The sequence below is a fragment of the Brachyhypopomus gauderio genome, chromosome 6 (genome assembly GCF_052324685.1).
Source record: "Brachyhypopomus gauderio isolate BG-103 chromosome 6, BGAUD_0.2, whole genome shotgun sequence".
Lineage (NCBI taxonomy): Eukaryota > Metazoa > Chordata > Actinopteri > Gymnotiformes > Hypopomidae > Brachyhypopomus > Brachyhypopomus gauderio.
In genome coordinates this window covers 14,530,065-14,542,387 of record NC_135216.1, presented here as the reverse complement: position 1 = coordinate 14,542,387, position 12,323 = coordinate 14,530,065, and the positions used below count along the sequence as shown (strand labels likewise).

Here is a 12,323-nt window from a genome sequence, read left to right as displayed (position 1 = left end):
TGGTTTCTCTCCTGCTCCTCTAAGGACACTGGCATTTGAAGCCTCCACTAAAGCAGCAGGGATAACAGAGCCTCCTCATCTCAAGGGGCATTTTTAATTAACAAGTCATTGTCAGGATCCAGAGCAGAGTAATACAATGAGCTTGTACCCTCGTCATTAACATTTTCCCCCTAAAACTTTGCCCTGTAAATTCACCATAAAACTATCAATGATGGAAGTGAGATGATTGAGAGAGCTGGTTCATTGGTGAAGTTCAAACATGGTGCGTTGTAGGCTGACATATATTAATGAATATAGATACAAAATTAAGAATTCAAATATCAGTTTTGTACTTTAGGTGCGATTTTACACTACAAAATCCACAATAGGCCAGATGTGTTCCTAGTGCTTCCTGATGGGACCTTTGAGCAGATCTCACACTGCTACTGTCTCACCATTTGTTATCTCATCCTTTAGCTTACATATTAAACTTGGTGCAATTTCCTTAGAATTACCTATTTCCTTAGCGAACAACAAGTAGTAATTACTAGCAGGAGAGAGAGAATATGGAGGTGAGTGAGGGAGAGGGCGGGTTTTCAGCTATTTTAACACGCAGTGATTTGGTTTGAAATTTTGGGCTATGGAAGGTGCTCAAATGAAGGGGAAATTGCCTTCGCGTAAAGAGAAACAAATTACATCTGTAATTATGCAAATGAACTGTGGTTGTTTATGAGAGTAGGAGAGAAGCGTGATGAGGAACAAAATGTGCTTGAGCCTTGAAGAGGAATCCAAGCCCTCCTCTAAAAGTGCTGAATGGTGAACTGAAGACTCCATTCTCATATATGGTCCTCTGCAGCCATATGGACGAAAATAAGGGGCTTAGGAACCATAACCATAACCATACTGTCAAGATAAACATAAATGTGGCACCCGAGAATACCATCTGGGAACATAATGGGAAGGGAGATTGATTTGTTCCCTAATTTCACAGTCCATACGACTCAACAAGACCCTACTTCCTATGTAGTGTGAGAGTTCAGACTGCTACTACTTCACAGGAAGTAGTAATCCTACTACTTTTAAATGTAATGTGAGAGTTCACACCCTACTTCCTTTAAATGTAGTGTGTACATCCTTTAAATGCAGTGAGTTCAGACCATTCTTCTTTTAAATGTAGTGTGTGAGTTCAGACCCTACTTCCTTTAAATGTAGTGTGAGTTCACACCCTACTTCCTTTAAATGTAGTGTGTGCGTTCACACCTTACTTCCTTTAAATGCAGTGAGTTCAGACCATTCTTCTTTTAAATGTAGTGTGTGAGTTCAGACCCTACTTCCTTTAAATGTAGTGTGAGTTCACACCCTACTTCCTTTAAATGTAGTGTGTGCGTTCACACCCTACTTCCTTTAAATGCAGTGAGTTCAGACCATTCTTCTTTTAAATGTAGTGTGTGAGTTCAGACCCTACTTCCTTTAAATGTAGTGTGTGAGTTTTTATTTTTAACCAATTGAAATGTGTCTTGGATTTGCACACAAGCACAAGGCTAATTAGAGTGTCAAGCCAACCTTGACATGGGGGTGACATCCCAGCCTAAGGCATGGCCCCGCATCTAACCAGCAGTGTGTGTGACCGGCCCATTTACAGTGCACACACCCGCCAGCACTGCACACTTAACCACCCATTCAGCTTCACTCAGCAGACGCCATTGAGCACAAATAAAATGGCTCGGCCCATTGGCAAGAAAATCAAAGCTGAATGAAGGTATATTTGCGATTCAGGCGTTTAATGTACAGATGGGTTGTCATTAGTGTCAGCAGAGAGACCAGAATGCTTTTTGCATTGCTTGTCGTCTTGCGGACGTTTGTCGATGTCAAGAGCCTTCAGGCTTCATGGAAGACATTCCTGCATTTTTTTCTTCACTTTTAAAACCTCCCCCCCCCTGTCATTCAGCCATCAGCTGCGGCCATCCGGGCAGCCCCATCTACGGACGCACCGTGGGCAACGGCTTCAACCTTAACGATGTGGTGAGCTTCTCCTGCAACACGGGCTATGTGATGGAGGGCCCAGGGCGGGCCCAGTGTCTGGCCACCCGGCAGTGGAGTCAACCACCACCAACGTGTAAAGGTGGGGAAAAAAGTTAAGTCGATTAATCACATGGAGTTTTGGCTGAGCCACCGCCTGCCAAAGAAACAAACAAAAAAAAAACAAACAAAAAAAAGCAAAAGCATGCTGCAGTGCACTCTGGGTAAGGTGGATCAGCCTCTGTTGCTATGGCACATGTCACTATGGAATGGGGGGGTGAATTTTACCTGTGCTGCATTTTACCATTCAATGACTGACATGATATAAATCATTGATATGTTCAATAAAGTACGGACAGTGTTCAACTTTCCTGTCTTATTAGGTGCGTTTGCATGAGGGGACATTGAAGGCTACATGTGACTGAGAAACACTCCAGCCTTTTTTAACCTAATATCTACCTGCTGCATCTGTGGCCTGTAGTCAGTTGCCATGGGAGTAATTTCAATGCCTTTTCATGTATTTGTAATTGAACAGAAAAGCCCATTGACCTGAAACACACGACGGCTGTTCTAACCGCTGTCTTAAGAAGTGTCAGTAGGCTTCCATGTGTTTTCAGCTTTCTTGGCATGATTTCATGTTTCTGAGTGTTAACTTTATTTATCACGCCAACCAACAATTCTTTCTACCTTCAGAAATGCAGTGTATACATGTCAAAGCAGCCACTGTAGACAGTTTAGTAGCCATTGTTCACACGTGTTAATGATGAGGAGAGCGTGCAGGGGGTTTCCTGGAGTAATGGAACTGCTGCTCCTGCCAAATAACACACATGCCTCTCCCCCCCTCCACCCTCTCCATCTCTCCCCCCCTCCACCCTCTCCCCCCCCTCCACCCTCTCCATCTCTTCTTCCCTATGTCCAGTGGTCAATTGCTCTGATCCTGGGATCCCCGCCAACTCCATCCGGCAGAGCAAGATTGAGTATGGCAACTTCACCTTTGGCACGGTAGTCTTTTACGACTGCAACCCAGGTTACTACCTGTTTGGATCCCCCGTTCTCACCTGCCAGCCCACCGGCCAATGGGACAAGCCTCTGCCTGAATGTATCGGTGAGTTGTTGATGTGTCCGGCCCCTCCGAGTCGAACGGCAGAACTTGGCAGCAGCTCTGCACCATTAATTAGCGTAATTCCCGCTGTTAATTCCAGTAATGGAGGCGGAAACAGTTGAGTGGCCCTCTCCCGCTGCTTTAGATCAGTCCATTAATTGAGGGACAGGTGGAACATAGACTTTTTGCAGGCAGACTAATTAGCGATGCCAGCCCCACGGCTGATCCCTGTCTTATTAGGTGCACATCCCACCCCACGCCAAACATCCACCATCCAGTCACTCTTTTTCCGCTCAGCGAGGCGCTCTTAGCGGCGGCCGCAGAAACAATGGCGCCTTAGCTCGCGTTCCAGCCCGACGAGGCCCCTGGCGGGCCCGGCGGGCCCCTCCACCCCTCAGCCCCGCCCGGCTCCACACCTCGCTAATCTGCTGCAGGACCCCAGTCACCCCATTCCCCAGTTTCCATATTCATCGAAGGTTTGTGCTCGGCGGCGAGCATTTGTAATCCGAACACAGGCCTCTCATCTGTTTGCTGGCTTCAGTATACCCTGTATGGCAAGGGAGCGTCCTAATCCTAAATAAGACATCCAATCCACATCGATTCAGAGCACAGCCTGCATTCTAAATGCAGAGCAGGAAGAAAGCCGCGTAAGGCATGATTCAGTGTTGACACTGTTGAGGATTAAATGTGTTAACAATCTATTATATCTTTGCAAAAACATACTTACCAAACACCTTGTTACAAAACACCTAGTACCTTCTGCCTTGTACCTATGCTCACTGAATGTGCAGGTACACCTTCTGACAGACTGCGTCTGAATCCAGGTCCATTTTTTTATCATGTTTGATTGGTTGGCAGAACATTTTCACTAGCGCGGTGATACTGGCGTGGTAATGGTGTGCTACTGGTGGTGCTGCTAGGAATGTATCAGGCACAGCAGTGTTGCTGGAGTGTTTCATCACTAGCTCATCAGCCACACTTCTTGGCTGAGACTGATTAAGGGCTACAAGGTAGAACAGAACAGAACTATGCACTAACAAATGCATAGAGCATAGTAACAAATGGTTTGTAATCTATTTTACCCTATACCTATAAGATATATTTCAAGTTAGATTCTTTTAACGAAATGGTTTGTAAGTGTATCATTTACACAATATTCTCTTTGATTTTGATCAGTTCCAGAGTTTAACTTGTAACACATTATTGCTAAGACACTTTTGTATTCAGTGAGGCCTTGGACACAGCAGTGGAAGAAACACCATGTGATGATGGCAGCGGTCTCAGAGGGAACTGTGTTAGCACCTCACACAGTGTGAAACCGCCTCGGATTGGGCTGTAATTAAACATGAACATAAACTTAGTTTGAAATCCTGCTGCACCGTAATTATTGTCATTGTGACTGTGTGTGTGTGTGTGTGTGCTCCTTCCACAGTTGTGAATTGTGGACACCCTGGATCTCCTCCTAATGGGGTTTTGAGTGGAGAGAAGTTCACCTTTGGCTCCACAGTGCGTTACACCTGTGCAGGGGGACGTCAGCTGAGGGGTGAATCTTCTCGAACATGTCAGCTCAATGGCCACTGGAGTGCACCGATGCCGTTCTGCTCAGGTAACACACACACACACACACACACACACACACACACACACACACACAGCATATCCTTCAGTGGTGTACACAAGCCTGCAGGATCACTTGTGTGTAGGAATGTGCACTTAAAAAAATAGAAAGAGGCGTAATGTGTTTGTGGTCGTGAGTTGCTGACACTTTGTTCCCCTCGCCTGGAAATGATCTGCATTATCCGCTGTATTAACCAATCAGGTGACGTGTACACAAGAAGGCGGTCCTCCCAGCCTGTCAGTTTATTTCAGGATGAGGTAATGGCACAGAGCCCAGGGTTTTGGAGAAAGGCTTGAATGGGTGAGCCCCTTCGTGTGGCCACGTCTAGCCAAGGAAAGCACGAACTGCAGCAACTGATAAAAGTGAACCCTTTAAAGGAACCCTGCACATTTCCTGGCCCTTTTTGCAAACAGCCCCACGGTAGGTTTCTGGCTCTGAGTGGAGACAGAGAGCCCTGGAAGCTGTGTGTGGGGGTGGAGGTGGAGGTGGTGTGCAGTCACTTACACTTACAGGCCCACAGCAGACGTGGAGATACTAGTTCTATGTACCACCAAACTCACCAATCACCTCGTGAGCCTCCTTCCCCAAGACTAGCTGGCTGCTCCCTTCTGTAATGCAGCCATCCATAACCAAACAGTCTTCTTCTCTGGCTGTGTCCATGGAGTGTTATGGGGCTATATTTGATTAAAGATGACTATGACCCCGTAGGGAGAGAACGAAGGCATTTGCTGGAAAAGGTTATTTTATCTTTTTCTCTTCTTAGAATGGTGTGACTCTCTTGGTAATTAGACATGCACACTAGTGCTCCACTGGGAGAGAGAGAGAGAAAGAGAATATTGGCCCAGTAGGGAATAAATTTGTGGGTTCTGGGCACCATTTAATGTTTTCTGCCCTCCTTATTGAGATGACATGCCATCTGCTTTATGCCAGAGGCTGCAGAGTAGAGGACACACACAGACACACAACCAACCCACACACACACACACTATATCACTATATATATATATATATATATATATATATATATATATATATATATATATATATATATATATATATATATATATATATATATATATGCAGGCCCAGAAGATTATTACACACACACACTAATGCACACAGTGTCATATCTCAAGTCTATAAAGCAAAGATAGGTAGACAGACCAAGTACGGAAACTTCAAGTGCAGCTCTAGAAGTGGAAAGGAAATTTCAAGGTGCCCATCAACGCCTCCGTCCTCCGTCCTGTGACTGCCACCGCTGTGATTCTGGAGCGGAGTGCCAGACCCTTGCTCCACCAAAAACCTGCATGACAGCCACCCACATCATCCGGGGCCTCCGACCTGCCCACACATCCAGAGTTGTGTTAGGTCCTGTGCCAGGCCACCAACGAGGGATGAAGGACCTGCACAAGAGGCAGCCAAGCCTTCATCACGGAGCTATTAGGATTCAGAAACCTTCCTGCCAAGGTCCATCCAGGTCCATCCTCTTCGTGAGTTGGGTTTTGACTTGGTGTCCTTGAAAAGAATTCAAAGGAGAATTTGAACCTATTGCAGGAGAGAATGCCTAAGTTCCTGGCATTTGGAATGTGTTCCACAGCAGTGTGGTTCACTGAGCTTCACATTTTCCTGAGGACCTTCATGGTGTGGCAATACTGGTGCCCTTTTAGAAATATGTATCAAGAAAGATTTGCCATTCTGAAATGCACTCTCCAAAAAGATTATTTTTTTTACAGCTAGAAAGAATCTTTCTCTGGCACGGTGGCCAGGTGTAACTTATACGTGTTGCCACATTGCAGTAAAAATAAGTCAAAACATCTCCATCTCATGCTCTAATGTGTATATCCTCTCTAAATTGGGAGGAGAAATTATCTGCTGGTCATATGTGTTCCTGTGATGAGGGTATGCTTTAGAAGCAGGGTTGCCAACTCTCACGCATTGAGCGTGAGACACACGCATTTGACCGTTTTCAAAAGTTGACAACCCTGTAGAATACTCTTTGATCCCAGTAGAGTTCATACATTGTTATAGCTGTGTGAAAGCATTTTCCCTGATAACATATAATCTCAGAAACTGGTGGTAGGTACGCTGTGTGGTGTCTTGAGTCTTTTGTTCTCCCTTCGGTCCTGACCCATGTTGCCCAGTTCAACTCTGTAACCCTATTCTCTCAATCCACCAGAGTATCTCCATCTCAGCTCCATTCTAATAGGCTGGGGTATGGTCATGCACCTGCAGACACACACACAGTCACCTCATCACTTCTTATCCCTTTTACCTTCATTAAATGCCTGTGACCCAAAGGGGCTAAAGCAGACAGACTTGTTCAGTCACTGTGTACATTCTCCCTGTCTTCTACTGTTCTCTGGGACCCAAAAGTAGTCCAGGAGAGTGAGAGTGAAATCACTGAAAGCAATAGGCAACTTTCTGCCTCTCTTTCTTCCCCTTTCTCCTTTTCCATCTATATCCTCGGGTCCTTTGGGAGTTTTTTTTGCTTTCCCAAAGTGTTTGTTGTGCCTCCAGGGTTTTGTGGTTTTCCTGGCACGTAATCAGAGCAGGATAACTTTAGTTCCTCTTCCCGTGTTTTGCAAGAGGTCTAACATACAGATTCTCCCCGTCACTCTCAGACACAAACGCACATGCATATACAAAAAACGTACGTGCACAAGCATACATGCAAAACTTAATAATAATTCAGACATATACTGTGGATGAATGGATGGATGGATGGATGGATGGATGGATGGATGGATGGATGGATGGAGACTCTGTTTATGTGTATACCTGTGTCAATGTGCCTCTGTTGTGCATGAGATGTGAGAGGTTCCTGTAGACTGCTCTAATGTGTAATTACATTTTTCCCTTTCATGTAACAAGCTAGCCAGCCAACGCTATTATGAGCATTTGACCCTGTTGGCAGCCCCATCTAATTGGCTGCATCCAGCCAGAGGTAAAGCCTGATCTGCCCTCTCTCTACATCACCATGCAGCCATTCACACTCCGCCCCCAGCCAGTCTGCATCCCAATTAGCAGTGCTCTGTCCAGGCCGTGAGTCAATGTGAACCGCTGTGTCCAGCTGCTGGGTGGACCACACGCCCTTCCTGCACTCAAACCCCAACTTCCAGTGGCCAATTAAGGCAGCCACAAGGTTTTATCAGCGCTCCGGCTGTAGGAGCAGACCGCAGCTGTGAGATCGTCAGCAGTGTTTGATAACCACCTCTGCACTGACTAGCACCACTCTGCAAACTAATCGAGCCTGCACACTGACTGAGACGAGCTAGTAATTCAGAGCATGGGCACTCGTCGTTTTATCCTTGTGTCAACTGGAAAGTGAGGTGGATGTTTGTTGGTTTGTTTGTGTTTTGCTTAGATCCTTTATATTATTCTCAAGGTTCTAGTTGATCCAGCTGATCGTTTTCATTACTTATTTTTTTTGGTCTGCGTTAACAAAATATGCAGTAGGAGCTGTCCGGGATATGAAAGGGGTTAAGCTTTTACTCCGACCCAGAGCTTTATATCATCCCTGAAAAGGCCACCGTAATGCCTGTGATCAATAATCCATTTCAGTGTTGAGCACAATTTTTCTGTTTCCTTCTTCTGTTGCCGTGGTTGCACACTGCCTTGTCAAGCTTGTGCATGACAGATGAAGTCTAGCCAAACTTCTAGAGAACAAGAATCTCATTGAATGAATTTGCACTGCTCACATTTACATAGATTTATATATTTATATTTAGATATAGGTAGAAAGCCACTTTACACAGAATGATCTTGTGAAATCCTGTTCCGTTCTCAAGGAAGTGTGACGTGTGGTACAGCATTTCCATTCTGTGGTCAGCGTTTATGCATACTGGATGTTTGCAGTGGCTTTCGTCCTACGCCTTTCATCCACCTTTCCTCCAACCCCCATAGTCTCAGGCCCGCTGTGAAGGATGGGTCCAATGGCACCTGTGGGAGCGCTATCAGCCTTATCACCGTTCTCCACCTGCTCCACCCTTCAGGAGTGCAGATTTAGCACTTCCTCCATCACAGAGCACATTCCTGTGTGTTCATGCTCTTCTCAGTCTTGTAGATATTGTTTTTTTGTCATGTTCTTGTGCTCTGGTATGAAATCATGTGCACAGACAAAGCTTTAGATCTAATGTCAGAGACTAAGACATGTTCTCTCTCTCTCTATCTCTCTGTCTCTATCATTTTTCAGAATATATTTCATACTACATACAGAATTCCACCTTGATCCACCAGTTGTTCCATCCTTCTTCAAAGCAATTGAAACTGACTTAATCTAGGCATGCCCCATATCTGTGCTTCACTAGGAATCTCCATCTTAATCTAGGCATGTCCCATATCTGTGCTTCACCAGGAATCTCCATCTTAATCTAGGCATGCCCCATGTCTGTGCTTCACCAGGAATCTCCATCTTAATCTAGGCATGCCCCATGTCTGTGCTTCACCAGGAATCTCCATCTTAATCTAGGCATGTCCCATATCTGTGCTTCACCAGGAATCTCCATCTTAATCTAGGCATGTCCCACATCTGTGCTTCACCAGGAACCTCCATTTTAATCTAGGCATGTCCCACATCTGTGCTTCACCAGGAACCTCCATCTTAATCTAGGCATGTCCCACATCTGTGCTTCACCAGGAATCTCCATCTTAATCTAGGCATGTCCCACATCTGTGCTTCACCAGGAACCTCCATCTTAATCTAGGCATGTCCCACATCTGTGCTTCACCAGGAACCTCCATCTTAATCTAGGCATGTCCCATATCTGTGCTTCACCAGGAACCTCCATCTTAATCTAGGCATGTCCCATATCTGTGCTTCACCAGGAATCTCCATCTTAATCTAGGCATGTCCCATATCTGTGCTTCACCAGGAATCTCCATCTTAATCTAGGCATGTCCCACATCTGTGCTTCACCAGGAATCTCCATCTTCTTATTTATGGGTTACAAGAGTCTGGGGTACCTTATGAGTTCTTTTTCATTCTCTATGAGAATGCACCTAAAGCCAAATGCACCCTAAGAAGGGTATAGCTCTTAATCAGAGCGGAAGTGCACCCTCTAGCCTGAGTGCAAATACGTCCGGTTCCTGGCGTGCATCTTCCCTGTCTGGCCTTGGGTGGTGTGTTTGTGTGGCGTAGGCAACACGTGTGCTATATAGCTACATATCACATGAATAAAGTCTGTCTGCTCCGCTTCAGCCATGACTAGAGTAAGACACAAGTACTCCATGCAGAAGCCAGTGCCAGTGTTATTTACTGATATTAATCAGTGTGTAGGAGAAGCTACAGTACTTAACCAGGAGACGTTTTTAATCTGTCCCTTGGGCCGCCTGCTTCCAGACCTGCCTGGGCTCTGTTCACGGGCACATTAGTTTGAGCAATGTCTTTTTTCATACCCTACTCCATGCTTAAATAAATGATGACTTATTCATGGAGGTGGACAAGTCCCCAGACATGGGCTATTTTCTGATGTTGACTCACCTGTTATACGAGTGCAGTTTAATATGAAGGCCGGCGTGTGCGACGCGTGCTGGTGAGTTTGCCTTTGCACCCCTGTGCCGCTGGGTTGCTGTGTGCAGAATACTCACCTCCCCTGTAATGCCTGTTTTATATCAGCCTCCACTCCGGCATGACTTTGAAACGAGGTGCTTGTATGCTTGTTTCCTTTTGTTTCTGCCTGCTGGGCTTTGTCGTAAACTTTAGTGGCCATACTATCCTTCTTGGGCACTGTAGATTGCTGCCTTAACTACAGCTAGCTAGTGTTTATGTGTGTGTATTGTGTGTGTGTGTGTGTGTGTGTGTGTGTGTGTGTGTGTGTGTGTGTGTGTGTGTGTGTGTGTGTGTGTGTGTGTGTCTGCGTGCGGATGCACGTGTATGTGCGTGTGTGTGCGCATACATGTGTGTTTGTGTGTGTGTGTGATGATAGATGAAGTTGTGGCTCAGGTGAGGCATAAAGCTGCAAGGCCCTGAACTGCACAGTGCCAGATATATGGAAGTCTCCGGAATCAATCAGCACTATCAATTTCCTGAGCCGGGTTAGAGCCTTGAGTGTGTGAAAGAGCTATATGAAAGGTGTCCTCCACCATCGCAGCCACAGTGTGACTACAGAGAACAAGATCACGGGCCAAGAGCAGGTCATTTACCTTCCTCCAGCTGATGCTGGAATAGGTTTTGTGTCGTTTTATGCATGAAATCACATGAACTTTTTAATCTTTCCCTTTTCCGTCTTATCGTCTGCTGTTTCTCTAACTGTCTTTTTTTATTCTATTTCACCTTTCTCTGTTTCAATTCATACCCCCCTCTTTCCATCCCTCCCTTCCACACTCTCTCTCTCTCTCTCTCTCTCTCTCTCTCTCTCTCTCTCTCTCTCCCTCCCCCGTTCCTTCCTCTGTGAAGGTGATTCTTCAGGGACGTGTGGAGATCCAGGTGTGCCCTCGCACGGCAGCAGGGAGGAGAGTGATTTTCGCGTCCGCAGTAAAGTACACTTCAGCTGCTCCACGGGCTACGTTCTCTTCGGTTCCTCCGAGAGAATGTGTCTCCCCAATGGCACCTGGTCTGGAACCCAGCCCTCCTGCAAACGTAAGACAACTCCACAGGTCACGTGTGCTGCAGCAGCTCCAGGAGGTCTGGCCTTCCCCTGACCCTGCCAGACTTATTTTAGTCTCTATAATCTGCACATCTGAGAAAAATGCAAAGGAAATGTCATTTAGTTCAGCACATGGTTTCCATACAATTTTATAAACATTTTGTACAGTAATACCAACAGCAAGCACTTTACATTTACAGAATATTTCCCATTGTCTTATCCCCGATCGTACCCGATAGACCACAACAAGCCAAATCCTTCAGGAGCAAAACTACAAACCTTTCTTTTTTTACATAAGGAATGAGGAGTTCTTCAGAGATGTCTTCACATGATGCAATATAGCAGATCACCTGCCACCCAGACAACAGATACCAGAATCAAAGCCACTGTTCCCTCTTCAACTGTCTTGGCCACATTTCTCAAGAGTGAATATTGTGTTGTCACCCAAGGTCCCTCAACATGTATTGCCACTAGAGCCCACTTACCTTCAGGCACCATACACCCGAAACTCAAAGGTAGAAGGTCTGGAAGGCGGATACAGGCGTTGTTTGTGACAGAGAAGCATAACGCGCTGCCTTGTTTTCTCGTCCCGAGAACCGAGTAATTGTGTATTTCTCCGGGCCGAAACCTCCCACAGAGAAGAGACGCAACGGCAGAGAGGCCATTGTACAGGCGTCACTTTTGGAAACGTAGCGACAGGCATGCAGGAACGGTGCATAATTGAGGGGGAAGGTGTTGCACACAAACCCTTCCCCCCGCCGCAACGTGACACAGCCTGAGGGACGCACAATGGTCTATGTGTCATGAGGAGACAAAGGGATCCTTGGGTTCCTCATGGGGAAGGTGCGTGTATGGGCCCAGACTCACGTCTCTGTTAAGACTACGGGGCACAGGATGCCGCCGAGATTGGCAGCTCCATTCTGTTTCGTTCGTCCCCAAACGAGAGCGCAGCTCGGCTCAGCACTTAAATGGGTGTATGGATTGTTAACTCGGCTAACCCAAGGGAGACGACATCGTAGTA

General features: G+C 46.1%; 1 protein-coding gene across 3 annotated transcripts in view; it reads left to right on the top strand.

The window, feature by feature from the left end:
* csmd3b (CUB and Sushi multiple domains 3b) overlaps nucleotides 1–12,323 on the top strand; it is a 336,693-nt gene that overhangs the window by 297,542 nt on the left and 26,828 nt on the right. For 2 of the 3 annotated variants that reach the window (XM_077009034.1, XM_077009033.1), the window contains exons 54-57: nucleotides 1,928–2,101; nucleotides 2,918–3,103; nucleotides 4,533–4,706; nucleotides 11,113–11,295. In XM_077009034.1, the coding sequence (XP_076865149.1) occupies nucleotides 1,928–2,101; nucleotides 2,918–3,103; nucleotides 4,533–4,706; nucleotides 11,113–11,295 (717 nt within the window). Of the gene's footprint in view, nucleotides 1–1,927; nucleotides 2,114–2,917; nucleotides 3,104–4,532; nucleotides 4,707–11,112; nucleotides 11,296–12,323 lie in introns of all 3 variants that reach the window. The other variant, XM_077009032.1, reaches the window with a different exon arrangement.